General features: G+C 36.6%; 1 protein-coding gene across 11 annotated transcripts in view; it reads right to left on the bottom strand.

Moving 5' to 3' along the window:
- Window positions 1-23659, bottom strand: part of ESRRG (estrogen related receptor gamma) — a 590918-nt gene that overhangs the window by 146259 nt on the left and 421000 nt on the right. For all 11 annotated transcript variants that reach the window (XM_081299918.1, XM_081299912.1, XM_081299914.1 and 8 more), the window contains one exon: window positions 6364-6480. In XM_081299918.1, the coding sequence (XP_081156044.1) occupies window positions 6364-6480 (117 nt within the window). The remainder of the gene's footprint in view (window positions 1-6363; window positions 6481-23659) is intronic.

The following is a 23659-nucleotide window of genomic DNA, read 5'->3' as shown; positions in this document are numbered from 1 at the left end:
TGCTATTGTCAAGATTTTTATTTTAAAAATGTAATAACAGAACTTCAAATAAAATTTGACTAATCCATGAGATTTAAGATGCCCACAGAAATAAAACTATATTGACTGTACTTCAATACATTGACAGAGATGGTAGATATTTTAGAAAATGTGAGGAAATAAAGAGTGAACGTTTTTCAAACACAGGCAAAATATATAATCAATACTTCAATTCCTAAGTATTTACATACCAATTAATTGCTCTACTGCTTCTTCAACCCTCACTTAACTCTGATATATATAATATTTCCTGCTAAGCTACAAAAGTAAAAAGTTTATGGAGTTGTCAGTCAAGACAAAATTTACAAAATAGCAAGAGTCACTATCCATGTCTATCAAACCACAGTTTATGTTACAGTTCCTCCATCATCATCATCATCATCATCATCATCATCATCTCCTCTATGGTACCTTCATGTCATATATTAGTATGGTGTTTCTGTAGGCTTTCTGTCATTTTAAAATATAACTGGCATGATTCCAATATAGAAAGAATATAGTCCGTTTCCCTGCACATATAGAAATGGAGACTCTCAGAGCCCAATGGACCTGCTAAAAATCACAGTGCCAAATAGTGGAAAAATTGGAATTAAAAGCTAAGGCATAATATTTTGCCAGACCTGTGGGTAAGGTCAATTACTATTTTTTGAGATTTACTTAAATTTATTTCTACCCTGTGATTTTTCACCCCCAAGTGGGCTGCTGCTGTTTCTTCCTCCTCCTTTTCCTTTTCAGATAAAGGGATAAATTCTTTCTGAAGCTAAATCACTAGCTCGAAGCATTCTTCACCTCTAACATTGTTGGCGAAAACTTGTGCTTGGGCTAAAGTCCCTTTTTCTCTTTCTATGCTGTTGTTTTTCATCATTTGACAGAAGGTCACATATTGAAGAGTAAATTTCTGAACAAATTTTCACTTATTGACGTACTTCTGTGAAAAAAAAAAAAAAAAAACCACTTTGGAAAGAACCTTGGAGGTCACTGGGGCTGTCAAAGCATAATAAATTTTATAAGACCTTGGGTTGGTCCAGCAAGTTGATCTGATATCTATGATACCCAGATTCTAATTCATCCTATCTCCTGGTCACCATGTTCCAGACTCAGTGTGCATGCTGGAACTCTGTTTTTACCCCAATAAGTTTCATTAAACAAGTTCAGCTTAGAGAAGTTACAAACTTGATTCTGGTCCAGAGTTTGCATCTGACAGGCAAATCCTGACAGTAAAACAAAAGTCTTATCAGATCAAAATTAGCTGACTCTTATTGCCTTTGGCAACAGTAGCTAATTTTGAACTGGTCCTCACTCTAGGTCACATGGCATGGTAAACACTTAACCTGGAATATCCGGTGTGTTTCTTTATGTGTATCTTACTGGAGACTAAAACCAGGGTCTTCCACATGCTATGCAAATACTCTACCACTGAGCTATATGTCCAGGCCCACACAATATTTTATCCAATATTCACAACACTTCATTTGTAAATACTATTATTGATATCATCATATTATAGATGGTGAAAAATGAAGATCAGAAAAGTTAAGTAGCAGTTTCTTAAAGGCAAGTAGCGGGCTGGTGATATAGCTCAGGGATACAGTGCTTGCCTCCCTTGGCAAGGTCCTGGGTTCAATCCCTAGTTTTGCATTAAAAAAAAATTAAAGGCAAGTAAATGCCACACTTTTTTGGCACAAAATAATTAAACTGGTCCTTTCTGTAGCCTGATTCATCTACATTTTTCATGGAAGCTGACCAGGCTAGGGAACAGACAATGTTATGCTTAAATGTAACTCTTTTGCTCACCTGCAATAGTTTAGAAGAAAAACACTTGAGTTGCCAAAGTGAAACCCGATGTGCCAATAAATATCAAAATGTCCTTCAGTTCTCTGATCAGTGAATTCTATACCTACATAAAATAATTGTTGCTTTTATAAAATGTCCCTGTTTGCTATTGACAAAGAGAAAACTGAACCAGTATGTCCTATAGTAGCCTTTAAATAACCAAGGAGAGAGATCAAAATAAAAATAAATCTTGACCAGATTTATAGGTACACCTTGATTAGTTCTTGTTTTTTCCTTCAAATAAGCAATACCTGAAAAAAATGAAAAGGGAATGTTGAGACCAGATATCAAGTAATAGATGGGTTTTCTCTGACATACAGTATGGTATAATGCTGAAAAAATAATACCGGCCCATCATTCGTGACGTTTACCAGCAAAGTAGAGCAGGGAGACAGATGGGGGCATGTTTCAGGATGCTGAATGGTCCCACTACTTGGACTTGAATGAATTATTGTTTGCTAACAGCACTTCTGAAAGTTTTGTGATGGTGTGACATTATGTTGTTTTCTCCAACACAACTGTCCATTGAGAGATTTTGTTTGGTTAGTTTGGTTTTCTGAGGAGTTTTGTTTGTTTATTTTGATTTTGCTTTAACAGGTAATAAATTTTTGATTGAGCGCTTGCCTACCATGTGGGAGGTCCTTGGTTTGATTCTCAGTAGCGCGTGCACCCGCGCGCGCACACACGCACAAGTTAAAAATGCTAACATTAAAATCAAATATCATTCATTCATTCAGATATTAATTCTGGTGCTGGCAAATGAGAAGGCATAACTAATAAGACTTTAATTCTGCACTTGGAGATACAACTGGAATTTGCCCACTAAGTCATCACTTCCCTTTCACGCTCCAAACTACACTCAACTTTTCAAAAGGATATGCCTCAATTAGGAGAAATGCCACTCAATATAACTAAGAATTATTATTTGTAAAATGGGAAAGGTCTCAGCTTTCTATAAACCACCTTTTTAATGAAAACTTCATTTCCCCCAAGCAGCCCTTTATCTAGGATGCATTTGGCGAGTTGAATAAAAATACCTGTGAAAGGAAAGAAGGTTCCCATCAAAGCTGTTGAAATCTGATTTCATTTCAGATTCTAGAACTAATGCTTTTTTTTTTGTTTAAATAGATTTTGTCTGTCAATTTCCAGACCCGCTGTGCCATCAGCCTGTATGGACTGCTGTGGTCAACACGGGGGTTGTAGCAGCAAATTTTATTACGGACTGGTAATTGAATTGAACAGGTTTACATTTGAATAGATTTACTACATCATGATCTCTGACATACTGCGTGGGACTGAAATCCCTCTACATCCATAAAGATACGTTTAAGACGGTATCATTCTCTCCAGGCTTAGAAAGCAAGTCTTGGGCCAAGGAGATGGCCAAACATAATTGTGCATTTATATGCAGGGTGTAAAGCAATATTTCACTGCATTTTTTTAAGTACAAAAGAGAAAAGAATATACCATATTTACTCATAACTACCCCAACCTTTCTGTTTGGAGGAGGAGGAAGTGAGGCTTAGAGAACTGAGATTTTGCTAACCAAGTGGGCAGAAAGAAGTAAAGGAAAATGAATTATTATTTGAGCATATCAGAAATAGCAGCAATTCCCTTGAAAACAGATCCTCTAAAGGCTTGATAACAGCAACTGAAGAGGTGTGAATTATAGATAAGCAGAGCCCCGTTTACTTTCACCAACAATGTTTAATTAAACATAGTTCACACCTCTCCATTCACTCTTGCCACCTTTCAGGAGTGCTCCTCTTAAAAGCTACAACTGGAAAGATTGTTTAAGGGAAAATATTTTTTTATTCTTCTGTTTAGACTTAGAAGGACAATCAGGTGAGTAAATTACAGTGGTAAGATAAAATTAATCAAAAAAATCTATCTTCCTAGAAATAAAGGGGAGTTTCCATGTACTTTAGTTTTTTTTGGAGGGGGGATTCCAAATCTAGGACACCTTCTTGCAGGATATATATATATATTGACAGATTTCTTTTATAATATTTAAAACAATTGATTTGCTTTTTTAAAAAAAAAAATCATCCCTCAACTTTCAAGAGTTTGAAATGGCTCTTAAATAAACATTTCTTAAGAATAAGTCTAGCCTAAATCTATAACATCTCTCTACTGCCTAACAAAGTAGCAATATAAATATAATGAAGACCCAAAATGCCTATCACTTATTATTATATTCTGAATTAGATTTTGTTTTGTGTGAGGCTGGGGTCAACTCTACATTCTGAATTGCTCTTTGCTCGTCACTCTGAGATGCCGTTTAAGGCAGTAGCTAATTAAGTTTTCTACCTCAACCACAGTAAGCAATTACCATCATTGTAACTAAAAGGAAACTTTTTTTGTCTTATGGGTTAGATTGTTGTTGAGTTTAATGTATGTGTGTGCCTTTGTCAATAATGGTCCATTGGTTATTTTCATATAAATTCTCACTAGTGAGAGTATCGGAGTCAGTCTCCTCATTTTTATATCACTGGCACATAGAGTAGCCTCTGGCACATGGGAGGATCTTAATAATATTTAGCAAACAGAAGATAAATGCAAAACATGTTAACTGTGAAAAATTCTAACAGTGCCAAAGGATCCCCTCCTCATATTTATTCACCAGTGTAACCTTCACACCAGTCTTCATGTTTCCCTCTTTTTACTTCTCCGTGCCTATACCAACACAGTGTAGTACCTTCTCCAATCTCTCTGCTTTCCATGTCCCTCTCCCCCACCCCTATAGACATACATATAAACTGAGTCATCCGTGAGACAGTTTGCATTTTACTTTATCTTTTGCTTGATAATGGATGTTGATCACCTTTCAAGATGCTTTAATTATAAAGTTATATGTTTGTTTATAGCTCTTTTTTCAAGAGGTAAGCAAAACTGAAGAAGAATTCAAGAGGGTCTTCATTGTTCCTAGTAGACAAATAAGAGGCAGACAGATATGGTATAAATTCCATGTACTGGAATATAATCTAATCCTCTAATCCTTGTATGTCATAGCACACAGGAATTGGAACTGAACGAAACTGGATAAAATTATGAGATCTAATAATAACACACCCAAAGCTCAAGTTCAACTAACACTTGGGCCTATGTGGACTTAAAGGTATTAAAAAGAAATGAGGATATCCAGTGACAACAGAATATACAAACTAATAAGGTAAATTGCAGGAACAAAGCATATTTTATGATGTAATAGTATCTACACTTTAAATATTTAATTAACCTAATTTTTTCCAAACGTCACCACATTTTCTCTTTGTTACTTACAAATTATCATATTTATCTTAAACTCTGGTAAATTTTCTGAAGAGGAGGAAACAGAAAGGTCTAAATGCAATATGTAAAATACATATCTCCAAAGCACACAGAGACATTAAAAAAAATAAAAGACTAATAAGTAGGTCTTTTAAAGAAAAAAAAACACAATTTTTCTCTCTCTCCAAGCCAAAATGTCAGTCTTGATAAACATGCTGAAATATACAAATATTTCAGGTCCTTTGACGTGTGGAATAGGTGAGAGACATCCAGCAATCCATTGGTTCAGTTCCTGGCACCACCTTTTAGTAACTTGGTAAGCTTAGGCAAATTGTTTAATATGGGATACATAGTCACTGTTCATATTTTGTGTCTGTTGTTATCTCTGACTGAAAACAAATGGAAAGTCATTTTAATATCATATCACAAACCCTTTTTAGTAGAAAATAGGTTGGAAAAAAAGAAAGAGTATTTTAAACCCAAGATTAATTTTTTAAAAAATATGTGAACCATAGCTAAACTATGGAACCAAGCTAGGTTCCTTTGACAGATGAATGGATTAAAAATTTTTATTAAATATACACAATGGAATATTATTCAGCCTTAAAGAAGAATGAAATTATGGCATTTGCCAGTAAGTGGATGAAATTAGAGAATATTATGCTAAGCAAAATAAGCCAATATCAAAAGAACCAAAGGCTGAAGGTTTTCTCTGATATGTGGATGCTAATTCACAAAGAGGGGTTGGGTGTGGGAGAACAGAGGTACTTTGGACCAGACAAAGGGGACTGAAAGGAGGAGAGCATGAGGGTAGGAAGGATAGTAGAATGAATTGGACATTATTATCCTATGTGAATATATGATTACATGACCAGTGTAACTCTACATCATGCAGAATCAGAAGAATGAAAAGTTATACTCCATTTATGTATAATGTGTCAAAATGCATTTCTTTCCTTCTGCAAACTGTAAAGCGGACAAGACCAGGTCTGTGAAACATACCTTGTGTGTTCAACTGCAAATCAGATGTGTCCTACCTTGTCTTTCTGGTTAATGTCAAGCGGTTAGCAATGACGTATCAGAAAGTTCAGAGGCCAAGAAGGCGTATTGGGTATTGCTACCCCATCTTTTCTTGTTTTTCTAAAATTAGTGGGATTCCCTGTATCTCCAAATCCCATCCCCCCAAACCTAAAGAACAGGGACACTAGACAAGTGCCTTACCTTCTTTCAGCATGCCCACTTTTAGACACTTCATGAAGCGGCAAGCCTGGCAGGATTTACGTCTGCGCTTTGTGATTTCACATTCGTTCGTGGCAGGGCAGCTATATTCTATATTACCTAAAACACAAAGTTGGAAGAAAAGAAGCTGTTAGACTTGCAAGACCCTGGACATATTAGCATCCCCAAGAAAATGTCAACTCTGTCACTCCTGCTCCCTCCTCCCCCCAAAGTCACAGGAGTTTCATCTTGTTGGGAACATGAGAAATGTCATGAAATCTGGATACTGTGCTACTACCAATGAGGATGCATTGCACAACTAGGGGGCATATGATGAAGCTCTTCAAAAACTTAAGTGTAAAATCAGTATTTTATGATAATACTCTTCTTTGAAATTTCTTTTGGATCCTTACTTTCTGGAAGACTATTACTTTGCATGGGTGGACTCAGGAGAAGATCACTAGGCAAAGTCCACCTGAGCAAAGCACACTGATTTAGAACCTTTGGATACAAAGGTGATTAGCACTTTGATGCATCAGACCGATTGTTTTCCTGACTCTGAACAACATAAACTTCCCAGTGCAAAATGATCAGGAGGTTAATGCAGAGCTATATGGCTAGCTCCTACAGGCAAGGGACAGGGATTACATAGTTCTACCTGCAAGACTTACTAGCTACCAGAGCCATAAAATAAATTCTTTGCTCAGTAAATGTTTAGTGATGATGATGATGATGATGATTATGATGGTGGTCATCATCACTGAACATCATCATCAGGTTTGTTACATAAATTGCTTAATTAATTTCAAATGCTTAAGTTCCTTGAGAATGTAATAATTAAGAATAAACCACTATGCAGTTATAATCTTAATATTAGACTTTACATGACTTGCAGCAGTGCCTACACATTTCAAATGATAACTATGCAACCAGAAGAAGATCCAAACTTCAAATATTTCCTAGTCTGAGACAATGCCAGTATATGAGAGGTGCTCTGGGCTGCCCACAGCTTTGTAAAGAAACTGCCTTTAAAATAAAGCTTCTCTGCCCTATCAGGTCTGTCACATAGTGCTTGAAGGTCTTTCGCTACTTCCTAACCCTTTCCCCTTGTGATTAAGTGCATTAGTATCTTAATGAAAATGCATTCTGTTTATTGCCCTCTTGGGAAGGGGGAGGTCATCACACCAAATGCATAAATTGTCATCAGAGACGGTCCGAGCATAATTGCAATTTTGCTGCTCTGTGTTTGCAATACTCAGGGTCCCTCCAAGTCCCCTGAAACATGTGCAGATTCTAGTAATTAGCATAGAGTCTGCCTGGGACCACAGCATTGATGAAATATTTCAGAGTTAATCACACTTTGTAAACACTGATTTATATTGACTACCTTTCTCCAGACTGATGGCTTCTCATTAAATATCACATTAGTGGATTGCAGGATTGTACAGACTCAACTACTCAGCAACTGCTAATTCAACAGGAAGTAATACCTAACCACTTATAACTAGTGAAAATTGGTTAAGTATGCATGACTTTAAAAAAAAAGACTGTACATTATAACTGGAGATAAGCCTATCAACACTGACTAAATTAGCATACTAATTTAGAACACATAATAATAAAAACAATGCTTTTAACATGAGGTTAAATAATAAAACTGATGTTAATCCATAGACAGAAACGTTGACTATCACCTTTCTCCAAAATATTAATAATGTTGCACTCACTGAAATCTAAGAATAAGTCAAAGGAACCACACTTGCTAGGTCATGCCTGAAAATAAAAGGATTTTGAATCTGAACATCAGATGAACCACTCTTCACTGCAGAGATCCTTAAACCATTCCTGAAAATTTATTCTGCATCAAAAGACTCTTGCTAGTAATTTTTCTAAGGGTTAATTAGTGTACCACCAGCAGATCCTTTCATTCTTTATGACATTCTCTATATTTATTTAAAAAGAAAACTGGGCCTTTGCTGTCTTAGGAAAGACTGAACAATGACTGCTTAGAAGGACCAGAAAGAAGAAAACCTGTTTGCTAAACAGCAATTATTTTTCTTTTGTGCCTAAAACAGTGGTATAAAGTAATACTTTGTCCACTTTCCCATTTGGAGGCATGAGCACTGGAAAGTTCTTATACAAGCTGGAAAGTTCTCCTAGATGACCTTCTACAACAAATAAACACAATCAACTTTCTTTCCAAACTAGTACCTCTACCTCCTTACAAATTATATCTCCATCCTTCACATCAAGGCACTTCTGACAGAAATATAAATCAAGCGTGAGTGATCTCATCCCTGAACCAGGACAGCTACCTCCTCCATTCTGTCCCACTCTGACCGTGCTGCACACTATTATCTAGTTCCTCTCACTATGACTTTTCCATCATATCACTGCCCCAATTTAACAAAAAAATCAATATGGGACTCCGGGTATAGCTCAGTGGTAGAGCACTTGTCTACCATGTGCAAAGCCTTTGGCTCATTCTCTACCACTGCAATAATAATAATAGTAATGATAATAATCATCATCATAATTATTATTATTTCAAATCACTTCTTGGGAGACTGAGGCAGGAGAATAGTGAGTTCAAGGTCAATCTGGACAACACAGCAAGACCCTACACCAAAAAAAAAAAAGTAGAAAAAGAAAGATCAATAGATTCCTATGCCCTCCTGAATTAAATATAAAATATTAGACTATCAAACAAAGTTCTCTCCCAATCCAACTCTCATCTACTTTTATAGCAAAATTACAATTATTACCTTAGATGAACTTTCAGGTGCAGCCAGTTTGATTTATTCGTTTTTTTTTTTTTAATTTTTTTGCTATGTGTCCTTCAGACATCCCTCTGAGAATGATGTCTCTCTGCCTCTTTTATCTTCTTAAAATTATTTCTAAGGCTCCATGTTCAATTCCAATTCCAGTGAAATCTTTTATGAAAACTTCTCAGACCATCCTAGCAGAAAGTGATTTCTCGGTTCTCATACCAAGGTACTCTCATCCCATAGAGACAGGCCATATTTTGTTAGACCTTTTCACACACACATTGTCTACTAGATGGAGAGATGCTGGAGAACAAGGACCATTTCTCATTCTGTATTAAAATCTTCTACCAAGAAGTAACATATAAGTAGAAGCATATACTTATAATAACTTGGTATTTTCTTGTTATGTCAAAGTCATTATTATCACCATTTATCATGGTGCTGTAATATAGTAACAGCCACAGGACCAAGAGCTTTGGACATCCCTTTAGAAAACAATATTAAGAATGCTCAGAAAACCATGGCACAAATGATCAAAAAAGGTAGAGGGAAATCCAATTTCCTGAAAGTAGCTTAGACAAAAACAATGTGGAAAAAGAGGGAGAGATTATCAAAAATATGCAAACCCTCTAGAGAGTAAAGTAAAAAAAGAAAAAAAAATTGTAAGAGATTTTAAGGGAAATAAAAATACATCCTGATATGAACAGGGTAAGAACAAAACAGAAATGAGATTTGAAAACATAGATGAATGTATTAAAAGAGATATATAATTTTTATGGTTTTCTAATACTTGTTACCATTGACAAAATAAGTGCTCTCAGAATTGGAACTACATTTCCTGGGTATACTGGCTCTTGCCTATAATCACAGCAACTTGAAAGGCTGAGGCAGGAGGATTGCAAGTTCAAAGCCAGCCTTAGCAACTTAGCAAGGTCCTTAGCAACTTGGTGAAGCCCTTTTTCAAAATTAAAGAAAAAAGGGCTAGGGATGTAGCTCAGTGGTTAAAAATTCTTGGGTTCAACACTTGGTTTAAAAAAAAAAATGAAGCCACACTGAAGAAATATGTAGAAGTGATTCCATGATAGTACCTAAATCTAAAAGTAACATTGAATCATTGTGTAGATTTTTTAATTTCTTCAAGAAACAGAAGGGAACGGGTAGATACCTGTAATCCCAGTAATTTGGGAGGCTGAAACGGGAGAATTTCAAGTTTGAGGCCAGCCTTGGTATCTTAGTGAGACCCTCAGCAATTTAGTAAATCTCTGCCTCAAAATAAAAAAAATAAAATAAAATAAAAAGGGCTGGCAATAAAGCTTAGTAGTAAACCCCCCCCTGGGTTCAATCCCCAGTACAAAAACAAACAATAAACACCAGAAGGGAAATTGTCAAATTGCCACATAAGAGTTTCAGATGACACACAAAAAAGTATTCTCACTTCCTTTCTGGCTACTGTATTCCATAATCCTGTGATGAAAAAGAGAAATGTAAAGGCAGAGAAATTTTTAATAGTGCCTTAAGACAAATTCTTGATGAAGGAGTTCTGCCTTATTCTTTGCTGAATCTTCATTGCTAACCAACAAGCCTGGCATTCTGTACCCTTGGCATAGTCCACAAAGATGACATAAGACATAGCAACGAATGTGTGTAGTTTTGGACATGGTTTTGGACGCAGGGCTGGAATGTATGGATGCACACATGCATTCTCACAAACACACAGAATATGCTTAGGAAAGTCAGTAACTTCTTCACACAGAGGAAAAGGCTTGAACTATGGAGTGAAAAATGAGTAAATGACTACATTGAGTAAAGGAATCTTCCCAAAGCTACCAGAAACACAATGACATTTTTCTAAAAAGTTCACTGTGAATGGATGGAAAACACAGTGGTCCTTTATGTTTTCGCACACACAAAAAAAATCTATTTTCGACTTAAGTATTCAGAAATTGTTTGCGATGGATTAGGTATTTTTCACAAACATTCTGTTTCAATAAAGTTGTCTTGACACATAGGGATGATAACCTTGATTTCACTAAGTAATTCTAGTTTACATCTTGAAAAACAAATCAACATTATTCTAAATAACTTATTTGCTGGAGGAAAACTTCTCTCATTTCCAAGCCCTCCCATTGAGTAACTTGGTTCATTGTTGCTGGCTATGATCACCCAACCCCACAAAGTCTTTGATCCATGTTAGAGTCTACAGAGATGCTGCCCTTGAAAAACCTTCCCTGTTGTTTTTTTTTTCTATTCAATAAAAAAAAGGCATTTTAACCTAAAAATGTGCTGCTCCAAGCACCTGGATAACAATGTTACATCTATTTTGGTAATGGTTCAAAGACATTACTCCCAGTAGACCATAGCATCTCTATGGGGCACTTGTTTTCCTTGAGTCACTGAAAGTGAAAACTAGAGAAAAATATTTCCAATAACAACTGCGAGCACTTGGAATGTGAACAGTAACTGGACGGTCATTCAGGAAGGTGCAGGAGTTATTGTTCACAGTATAGGATTCTCATTTCAGACAAGGCATTTTCTTGGATTATAGCTTGCTATTTTTCTGGGACACATTTGTTAGATGGCACCAGGGAATGAACTGGGCAGCTACTGATGTCACAGCTGGAATTTTCCCAGTTTTGACAATAGCTGGGGTAGTGCGATCTGCTGCAGAAGAAACCAAATCAACATGGAAGCTCTCCGTTTTTAAACCAGGCTGACAAGAATGATGAAGCAATTTATAATATCTCCTGGCGGCTTTTCAGAAAGTCCCGGGCTCTGATTACTTATTTCAGAGTCTTTTGTACAATTAGTTTGCAGGCAATATAATTTTCTCACTTACTGCTTAATAGAATCTTGCAGCTCGCTGGCGGATAGAATAACAGGGTGTATGTAAAACTCCAGCCTGGAGTGCCAGTGGATAATTTGTATATTCCTTTCAGTCACTTAATGGACTTTTACAGTTTGGCAGTGAAAGGGCTGAATGATGTAAATTAGCGTGGCATCTCAAAATAAAAATATATGTCAGATCTTTACTCCTGATTCACATCATTCCTGCTCAGTAACGATGCATTTGGATTTATGTGGTTTCACAGAGTTGCCCTCCTTTTGTAAAGCCAATTTGAAAGCATCTGTATATTTCCCACAATTGTTTTAATTTTATTAACAGAACCAAATGGCTTGAGATGACCCACAGGGCACTCCAAGTGGGGTTTATCCAATTGTTTTTCAACATTAAGTGATTTAAAAATAATGGGATTTGCCTTGGTACACAATTACGGAACACTGAAAACGTACAGGCGATAATCTGTAGCATTTTTGTCTTAAATTCCCTGAAATGAAACAAAAAGCAAGCAAGCACGAGAGAAAACCTTTTATTTTGTATTCTTAAAGGTCTTCCCATTTTTAAAGAGATACAACTTCTCTTTCTTTACTTTTCTTTCTTTTCTCCAGAACTCGTTTTTGTTTTTTTTCTCATTCCACATAAAACAGAAAATTATACTATCTATAGCTAGGGTTACATAATATGAACTAATAATTTATTATGCATCTGTAACTTTTAAAATGTAGTCATTACATGCATGCACATATAGATTCAGGGGGCTATTTTTTTTCAAAGAACATTCCCAAAGCTAGACTTCAAATTAAGTTACACATGGACATGATACCTCTGCCCAAAGGGTTACACTAAACATCTTTCAGAAGCTTCCTTCAGAACTGTCATTGGAGTCACTTTACAAACTATAAAGTGGAGGGATGGGGTCACGTTACACCTCATTTTCACCCAAAGCTTGTGACTGTCCTCTTCATCACATGTCATGATGCCAGCAGATCTTTGCCCATTATTAAGTTTCAAATCTACCCTGAAAGGTCAGAGATCTGACACTACTGAACTATTGTAAGAATCTACCTCAGACTCTAAAAGATGATTCCCCCAAGTACTCCAAGGAATGGCAGTGTGGGGCCAAAGGGACAGCCTGCCGAGTGCAGATTGTGGCACACTGAGGCAGAAAGAGAGGAACCAGATCAGGGTAATGGTTTTGCCAGGCTCTCATCAAAGCAATTTTATACCTGGTGTTATACTGAAATCTCCTGCTCTTTGCCCCTGTGCCAATCAATCTTCTGCCCCCTAAAAATGAGGTGGGAGACAGGTAGATAAAGAAAGAATTTTCTAACATTCTATACTTTAAAGGTGTAGAAAAACGTAGCCTCTGAGAGTCATAAGAGCATAGTAGTACACTACTACACTTTAAATGGTAAGCCCAGGCCTAACTGCCAAGTGGGAATGGATGATGCCCTGCCTTATAGGAAACGGGACCAGAATGAAATCTATAAGCAGGTAGGCTCCTTAACCCTGAGCAATGTGCCTTGACTGGAGACCACACACTCTGCTTCCTTCCCACAGCAAACTGTCTAGAAGGGTGAGTGCATTCATAGCTGGGCCAGCATTGAAAGCATCCCTATGTACAAAATATCTAGCCAGAAGATGACACATCCCCATTATATTGGATGAGAAACAGCAAGAAAACAAATGCTGTAAAACGAGGACAAATTATGTAGCCTTAATTATTTTTTTCCAGTTTAAATAAGATTATTTTTAGACTTAGTTTCCACTGAATTTGTAAACATGGCTATTTCTTTATGTTTTAATTCAATCATTATTAACTAAACTATGGCATGGTACATGTTCACCTTAAAGAAAAAGTGGTGGAAAATTCTTATATACCCATTACTTGGCCATCATTAAGAATTTACCTTGCATAGGGTTCAGGAAGATATATGAGGAGGAGTGAGTGAAAGGAGTAGAGGAGAAAAGGAGGAGAAAGAAAAGCGGAAGAGAAAATGGCAGACCTCAGTTCAGATTCCAGTTCTCCCATTTTATTTAGTTGTGTGAATTTGAATTAGTTAGCCTTATTACTCTGTTTTCTAAAGTACAAAAGAGGAGGCTAGGGTGGTGGCTGCATCCCTGTAACCCCAGCAAATGAGAGGCTGAGGCTGGAGAATCCCAAATTCAAGGCCAACCTAGGAAACTCACCCAGACCCTGTCCCAAAAATTTAAAAAGGACTGGGAGCTGAGTGCATGGGGGAACACCTGTAATCCCAATAACTAAGACAAGTGGATTACAAATTCAAGGCCAGCCTCAGCAACTTAGTGAGATCCTGTCTCAAAACAAAAAAAGTACATCCTTGGGGGTGTAGTTCGGTGGTAAGTACCTCTACGTTCAGTCTTGAGTACTGAAAAATATAAAGCACAGAAGAGAAATAATCAAATCTATTTTACAATTGTGTAAGAGTTATATAACCTAAAGATATTAAAATCACATAGTCTGTCCTTCTTATGAGAACAAAGGAGAAAAACATGAGAATAAAGTAGGGAAACATTTTAAAATTCTATTGGTTATTATATACCTTGACTCTAGGACCTAAATCTCATATTTTTTTAAACACATTTAAAAAATTTTTTTTAGTTATAGATGAACACAATACCTTTATTTTGTTTATTTATTTTTTTATGTGGTGCTGAGGATTGAACCCAGTGCTTCACATGTGCAAGGCAAGCGGTCTACAACTGAGTCACAACCCCAGCCCCCTAAATCTGATATTTGGGAATATCATTTAAAAAAATATTTCTCATATTTATTCATGGGTCTAAAAATGAACATTCCACTCACTCAGAGAAGTTGAAAGAGAATTTTTTGTTGTTTTTGGTCTTGCCAACAACTCCAGAGAGTATATAGCTATGTTTTATAGATGTCAGCAAAACAAAGAAGTATAATTTGGGGACTTAGTCGTTTGTTAAAGGACCAAATTGCCTGAGAAGTGCATTTCCAGCATATCAGCCACATCTCCCCGTGAACGCTTCTGTCACTGCACTGGAGCTAATACACTGCCTATCACCAGGTGCAATCTGATTATAACAGAGCAAAGCATTTGCAAAGCTCTTTAAAAATCTTACCCCAGCCTTATCTCTTACCGCATTCCCAGGTCAATTTCTACCCCTTTCCAAGGCCGCCACCTTGTCTGACACCAACACTAAAGTCTAGAAGTTCCTAGAAAGCAGAACCCTCCTCCCTCTAGTCTTCTGCACGGGCTTCCACTGTCATGTCTTCAAGGAAACTCTCCACGGCTCACAAGATCCTGGGAGAGGTCCTTACGGGTGGCACTCATTCTCCCCACATTCACCTTTCAGATGAGCCTTTCTCTTAGTACCGAGCACAGGCATTATTCTTTATGTATATTAAACTGGTCCCCTACTGTCCTGGTCTTACATTTTTATTTTATTTATTTTTTGGCGGTGCTCAGGATCAAACCCAGGGCCTCTTGCATGCTAGGCAAGCACTCTCCCCTGAGCTACATCTGCAGTCTTTCAGGTACATATTCCTAAAGGGTAGTTACTTACATCCTTCAGAATCTCCTGTGTCTAACAAAGTGTGTAGTCAAATAATGACCCCCTGAAATTATTAATTATTTTTCAACTTGAATTTTAATGATTCTATAATTCAATCCCCCATTTTGGTATTTAGTATTTAATCCTCAGTTACTAAATATAGTAGAGCCAGGCACAATAGCACACACCTAAAATCCCATCAGCTCAGGAGGCTTAGGCAGGAGGAATTGCAAGTTCAAAACCAGCTTCAGCAATTTACCATGGCCCAAGAAACTCAGTGAGACCATGTCTCAAAAAAAAAAAAAAAAAAACCAGAAGGTCTGGGGATGTGGCTCACTGGTTAAGCACCTCTGGGTTCAATTCCTGGCACCAAAATTTTAATAAACAAACAAATAAATAAATAAGAGTTGTACTGGTTTAGCAAGCTTGAGTTACTGGGTTCAATCTCTAGGCAATTCACCAATAATATAACATTTGACATAGAACAAATTTATGTCAGTGAAATGAATAAAATTTATAGTATGTGTTTTATATTAGACTTCAATGAGTTCCTATATTTCAGTTGCTCCAGCCCTCTTATTTTTGTAGGCCACAGAAGGGTAAATACATACTGATTTAACCACAGATCGCTCAACCATCTCTACAAGATATCCTGACTTCCAGTCCAATGCTTTCTAAATAGACTCCTGAAATCTTATATATCAATGCCAAAGAACCTAATGATAAACCTTAACAGTGCCAGATACTTTTTGTTGTCCCATACACATATGAACCCCATTCACATGGCAGAGAGATGCTTTAAGACAGAGAGAACAGGTAACACACCAAGAATCCCACGGCTAGCCAGAGTCAGAGCCAGGACATGAACCTAGTCATCACGTATCCAAAGCCTGTTCTCTTAACTATGATTCAGGGCTGCCTAACTCTAATCTTCTAAAAGTAATTACTGACTGTTGTTAAGAATAGAAATATAATATGAAAACCCTATCTTCTGAAAGAGCTCTTTGTGTAGCTATTGTTGTTGCTACTGTTGCTGATGGGAAAGGAAACCTGGTGCCTGGCTCAGCAGCCTGGGAGTGCCAGGATGAGGTGGATCTTGGCATTGTCTTTCCCTGTTGTCAAACTTATGGTACAAGGCAGCTGTGCGACAGGATAGGGTTGCTTTTAGAGAATGGAATCTCTCAACACCTCAAAAAGAAATCCCTCAACTTGTCTCCATACCACTATGGTTTGTGGCCTGTTTAAATCCACAGAAACCAAACAGAGCATGTCACCAAGGCAACAGGTGTTGGGTTGTACACAATCCCTTTTAACAATCCCAAAATAATGCTCTTATTCATGATAGGGGGACAAGTCATCTGTAATCATAAGTGTGTATTCCAAAATATGTATAAAAAGTAGAATAAGTGTACAATAGAAATACAAACATGAATGAAAATCATGGCATGTATAAAATGTCTCTCCTTCAAGGTATGCAGAAAGCCATTGCTTTGAGCTTCGATGGGATGATATCTTTTTGGAAAGGCAACTCCTCTCCTGCAGTGGAGAATGTATACCCAACCTAACGTGTACAGTCATTTCATCTTAGTTTTAATTTTGTTGTGATTAACATTTTTCTAGTATTGAACATTGATTCCAGAAGGTCTTGCTCATGCTAAGCAAGCACTCTACCACAGAGCTAGACCCAAAACCTTCAACCTATTTTTTAAGTTCTTTTTTCACAGGGGGAGGGTACAAGAGATTGAACTCAGAGACACTTAACACTGAGCAACATCCCTAGTCTTTTATTGCATTTTATTTAGAGACAGGGTCTCTCGAAGTAACTTAGGGTCTGTCTAAATTGCTAAGACTGGCTTTGAATTTGTGATCTCCCCGCCTCAGCCTCACTAGCTGCTGGGATTGCAGGTGCATGCACCACTGTGCTTGGTTGCTTTTTATATTCTCATAATGAAAGGATGATGTCACAGAACTCCTCAAAAGAGATCAAAGGTGACCACTGCCACAAGAAGGTGTCATAACTGAGCTGATCACAACCTCCAAATTTACTGTACTCAGTATCCAGTATCAAATTTACATGTTCTTTTAAACAGGTCAGCCTGTCTCTTTAAAAATGCAGAACAATAGCCAGATGCAGTGGCACATGGCTATCATCCCAGCAACTCCACAGGCAAAGAGGCAAGAGGATTATAAGTTTGAAGCTAGTCTCAGAGATTTAGGGAGATCCTCAGCAACTTAGTGAGACCCTGTCCCAAAATAAGAAATAAAAAGGGAATGTATTTCAGTAGTAAAATGCTCCTACTTCAATTCCTACTACCAAACAAACATATATACACATATATTATGTACATATATATTATGTATATAGAGAGGTAGATAGATAGCTAAATAGATAGACAGACATGATGGAGATGCACATGTTACTTTGGAGACTGAGGCAGGGGTATCACAAGTTCAAGGACAGCCTAGAAATTAAACTTAGTGAGACCTTCTCAAAATAAATGAAAATGGGCTAAGAATGTAGTTCAGTGTTAAAGCACTTGCCTAGCATGTTCCAGGTCCTAGGCTCAATTCTTAGTACTATAAATTAAAGAATAAACAAATAAAACATTTTGATGCATAAATTTCACAGTTACAGACTGATATACTGAGGCCATATGACACAGTTGGTGGTACTGGATCATATCTTATGTGATAAAGGAATTGACTCCTAAATAAAAATTTGACTTATTGAATATTCTTCTTGTTTCTTTAACAGGAGAAAGCAAGCAAAGACTTTCCTTAAGACCGTCCCTAAATGTCTCTGTTTGTAATATTGCCCGTGTCCCCAGAACTTTGTCAGAACAAAAACGTTGGTATCATAGAGCTCCCTTAAAAAGAAGTTCAACAAATATCAGGATCCTTTAAAAGTAATACAAGTCAAAAACTGAAAATCTTAAGTTCAAAAGTTTCAAAATTAGAACATTTTGACTTGATGCAAAAACAGAAAACCCCACACTGACTTTGTGTGATGGGTCAAAGTCAAAATACAGGCTTACTACAAATATTGCATAAAATTACTATGTATATAAGGTACATGTGAAACATAAATACTTTCACTTTTAGACTTGGGTCCTGTATTCAGGGTTATCTCATGATATATATGCAAATATTCCCAAATACAAAAAAAAAAATCTGAAATACTTTTGGTCCCAAGCATTTTGGATAATGGGTACCCAACCTGTACTGATCTGGTGAATTCCTGCTTGATAAAAGTGACAGTCATTCACCAGAAGGCACATTGTAGAAAGTGCTATAACATTCAGATTCCAAGGAAACATACTAGAGTCAAATCAGACTCAAATCCTGGCCCTACCATTTCCTGTGTGACACAAGTTTGAAGCTTCTTCATGAATGAAATGAGGATGGGTAATAATTATTAACCACATGACAGGGCGGATGCTAAAATAAAGTGAAATCCTGTATGTGTGTAACAGACTGCCTGGCAGAAAGCATTGATTATTAACAATAATTTAAGGCTGGGGGTGTAGTTCAGGGGAAGAGCCCTTTCCTAGCATGCAGGAGAAGCTGAGTTTGATCTTCAACGCTGCAAAAAAATATTCAAATAGTCAACAATTACAATATTAGAACTATATTTAGGAAAGAGTTTCTAGATGCCCAAGAAAACTAAGTGGAATCAAGACTTAGTGGGAAAAGGCAGGAAGATGGGGGTAGTTCTCAGCATGGAAATAAAGAAAAACTGGCAAGAAAATTTCATCTGACTTTATGCTGGTTGTCCAAAAGGCAGGGACTCGATGCCTAAATCAAAAGAAACTTAGGGAAGAAACACAAGCAATTGAATAAGCACCATGTGGACCTCATAATAAAAGGAGAAACATGAAATAAAGTGTGATTATCCCAAGGGTCAGGGAACTCAGGCAGAGCTGCTGGCTGGATTTAGAGCAAGACAGGGAAAGCCCAGAGAACAATGAAAGTTCCTCAAGTTGAGTTTGTGCCTGAAGTTGTTCCCCTCTGAATAAAATATGCCCATCTGAAATATCTGCTACAATAGGGACTGCAGAAAAGTTCCTGGAATTTGCATAGAGAGGAAGAGTAAGAAAAGGAAGTGTAGTACATTAGAAAATTTAGCAGGGGGTGGAAATTTTCCTATTCTGGGATTGTCCAGGGTTGGTGGAAGGAGATGCTTTCTCCTCCTCATGAAATATTTTACTCTAATGGCCCCTGAGCCTTAGTTCAGCCATCTCTGCGGAAACAAAAGGCTGCAGAACCAAAAATACTTTACAGTCTCTTCTCCATGATTTCCATTCTTGCTTGCAACTTGTAAGGTAGCTTCCCACAAGTTAGGTACAGCAAATTAAAGAAGAAAACCTTCTAAATTGGCAATATTTGAAAAGTACAAATGGAATAAACTGGGGATAGTGGTGCATGCCCTTAGTACCAGCTACTAAGGAGACAGAGGCAGAGGATCACTTGAACCCAGGAGGTCAAGAGCAGCCTGAGCAACAAAGCAAGACCAAGTCTCAAAAGAAAAAGAAAAGAAAGAAATGAGATAATGAATTGAGGATCTTTTGCTCTAAGTAGCTGCAAAAAAAAAAACCTTGAAATTATATAAGCATTCTGAGGACTCAGGGACAGAGGAATTCCAGCAGCAAGACAGTACCTTGGGAATGAGGAAGATGCTTCCCAGGCAAGAGAAAAGCAGGAGCGCTCAAGGACAAGATGTGGGGCTGTTCATTCCTTTGAAGATTCTTGTACTTATCTCTGATCTCCCTCAAATGGAAACTATGTAAATAGTATGCACAAAAACAGCTATCAGAACGTAGATTTGGGATGTGTTTTCAGAGTCACTGTTAAGGTACATTGAGAATTTAAGCTCTAAATTCTAAATTGATAAGAAGTGGCTTACATTAAATTCTTTTATTCTCATTCTGGTATTACTCAGAGATGCCCTTAAACAAGTATACAAAATATGATTACTTCCTTAAGTCTGCCAAGACAAATCAAGATAAAACCAGATTTAATTCCAAAATATATAGATCTTTTTCTTCAAAAAATAAGAATTAATATGCTTTCCCCTCCTTTTGACTAATATTCAACCTATGGAAAAAAAAAAGAAAAGGAATCAATTCTGACCTGTCCTCTTTTGTGATCTGAAGGTCATACAAGTAGACAATCATGTGAATTTGGTGTCAACATACCTTTTATACAAACAGAGATTTGATAAATTGTGGTATAAAGGTGTATTAAGAATTGCAATGCAAAAAAAATATGAATGCAATGCACTCCTCTATTGTGATGTATGTGAGAAATAAAAAATAAATTAATTAATTTTAAAAAAAAAACAGGTAAAGAACTAAGCCTCTCTCCTCCTCAAATCAAGAATTAAAGAGTCTTTAAATAGGACCATTAGTGGGTGTGGAGACACACTTCTAAGAACTAAAATCAAAAACTGAGTAGAAAAACAAGTGGCAGATAAAAACCCAGGGAACAGGAGCAAAATAAATTAATTAATTTAATTTAATTAAACAACCAAATAGTGATATAAAAGAGTTGAATTCTTAAGCTTCACAAGTAAGGATTTCTGAAAATGAATTAGAAAACATTGGGTATTTTTAAGACTTAGGTCTGACCACCTCCTTTCTAAAAATCTTTAATATTATCTAAGTATCACTTTCGCATTATTTTTTTAATTTCCCATTTTTATTTTAACAACTTAATGGAAAATTTTGACCATGGACTAAATCTCTCAAGAAAAATAGTCTAAAAATTATTTAATGCTTTTAAAAGCTTTTAAAACATTGAAGGCAATATAATTAGAGGGGTCAGAGTGCAGGCTGTGGGTTCAGTTTTTCTGGGACCCAATTGCTGGTAGGGCAATTACTACTCTGTATCTCAAGTTTCACATCTGTAAAATGAATAATATAATGAGTCAGACACAGAGGTGTACACCTGTAGTCCCATCACTCGGGAGAGTGAAATGAGATGATCACTGGTGCCTAGAAGTTCAAGACCAGCCTGGGCAACATAGTCAGACCAACTCTCAAAAAAGACTTAAAAATTTTAAAAACAATATTACAATGATGATACCTATTTCATTGGGATGAACAACAAAATAGATAATATAAAGCATTTAGAACACTATGTGATACACTGTAAAAACAAATATCTGCATTATTACTATTGCAGATTAATGAATATTTATCTATTGTTAGTATTAGTTTTAGGCATTGTACTGAACTCAGAATGGAAACGTCTATGGACATTACCCACATGTTATTACATATGAATCAGTCTAAGGTGGGGCATATATGAAACCTTGAAAAAAATTTACCTCACGCCCGTTAGGAGAGTCACTATCAAAAATAAAAATAATAAGGGCTGGAGTTATAACTCAGTGGTAGACTATTTGCCTAGCAGGCATAAGGCTCTGAGTTCAATCCCAAGCATCACAAAGTAATAGTAGTCTTGGAAAGGGTGTGAAAACCTTGGAAGTGCTGGGTTGGTAGCACTATAAAGTGATGGAGTTGCAATGGAAAACAATAATGATGCTCCTCCAAAACAGATTAAGTTGAACTATCATATGACCAAGCAATCTCACTTGCTGGTATATTTTCAAAAGAATTGAAATTAGGATTTCTAGGTATCTGTATACCCGTGTATACTGCAGCATTATTTTCAATAACAGTAAAATGTCAACAATCTAAATGCTTGTCAACAGATGAATGGATAAAGAAAATGTAGTTAACACATGAAAGAGAACATTACTCAATTTGAAAATTAAACTCTGTGACATCTAAAGACCTGAATGAACCTTGTAGATACAAGACTAAGTGAAATAAGACAGTTAGGAAAAAGAAAATTCTGTGTGATTCCATTTATAGGAATAGAGTAGTCAAACTCATAGAAATAAATATTTGAATAGTGATTTCCAAGGAATGGGGGTGGGAAGGAAAGCTTCAGTTTAACAAATATAAAGTTTGTTTTGAAAGATGAAAAAGGTCTGGAGATCTATATCATAACAGTAGGTGGGGGTGGGGTATATTAGCCCTGTTCAACTATATATACTTTAAAAAGGTCAAAATGATAAAATTTAAGGTATGTGTTTTTTTATCACAATAAAGAAAATTTTAAGTTTAAAAATCATTTCTGGATTTGGGGATGCAGCTCAATGGCAGATTGCTTGCTTAGCATACTTGAGGTCCTGGGTTCAATCTCCAGCACCACAAAATAAAACAAAAACCTAACAAATAAAAACATCCATAATTTCTATTAAAGATAAATTTAGCACCTGAGGATGTAGTTCAATAGTATGCTTAGCAAGTGCAAAACCCTGAGTTCAATCTTCAGCATGCATAAATAAAGAGACAAACATGTTTATTTTCACCATAAACACTGTAATACTTTATCAGCATCTTCTACCTCATTTTGATTTATGTGAAACTTTTAAAATTCTGTAAGGAGCTAGGTGCCGTAGCGCATGCCTATCTATAATCCCAGCAACTCTAGAGGCTGAGAAAGGAAGATAGTAAGTTCAAAGTCAGTGTCAGCAACCTAGTGAGGCCCTGAGCAGTGTTAGCAAGAACCTGTCTTAAAATAAAAAGTAAAAAAAATGAGTTGGGAATGTGGGTCAGTGGTTAAGTGCCCATGGGTTCAATTTCTGGTCCCAAAAAGAAAATAAAAAAATAATAAAATTCTGAAAGCAAGTTTTAATGATGTCATCTTGATATTGTTGAAATCCCTTTATCAGAAACTTCAAAAGAAAGTGAATTAATGCAGTTTATAACTTAAATGAGTGAATGTACTTTATAAGCCTATGATACTATCTAAGTTTATCAAGCAATAAATCAGAAAAAAATTAATCATTGCCCTGGGATTTAACAAGTAAAGAAAAAAAAGTTTCTGAACCTTGCCTCTGAACCCCACCCTATCCTTCCTCAAAACTGGCCTCACGGCTTCTGCAGCTGGACTTTCATTTTTAATTATTTATTTAGTGGCTCTAGGAATTGGGCCCAGGGCCTAACGCACACTTGCCAAGCCCTCGACTACTGAGCTACACCCCAGTCCTACAACTTGACTTTTAACAAGAACTTCTTGACTTGGCAAATCACATTAAGCCATTTATTTCTACAAATTATCAAAGAAAAAAGTTACA

This window comes from Spermophilus citellus (assembly GCF_964194105.1).
Source record: "Spermophilus citellus genome assembly, chromosome: 6".
Taxonomy (NCBI): domain Eukaryota; kingdom Metazoa; phylum Chordata; class Mammalia; order Rodentia; family Sciuridae; genus Spermophilus; species Spermophilus citellus.
This window is presented reverse-complemented; position numbering and strand designations above follow the sequence as displayed.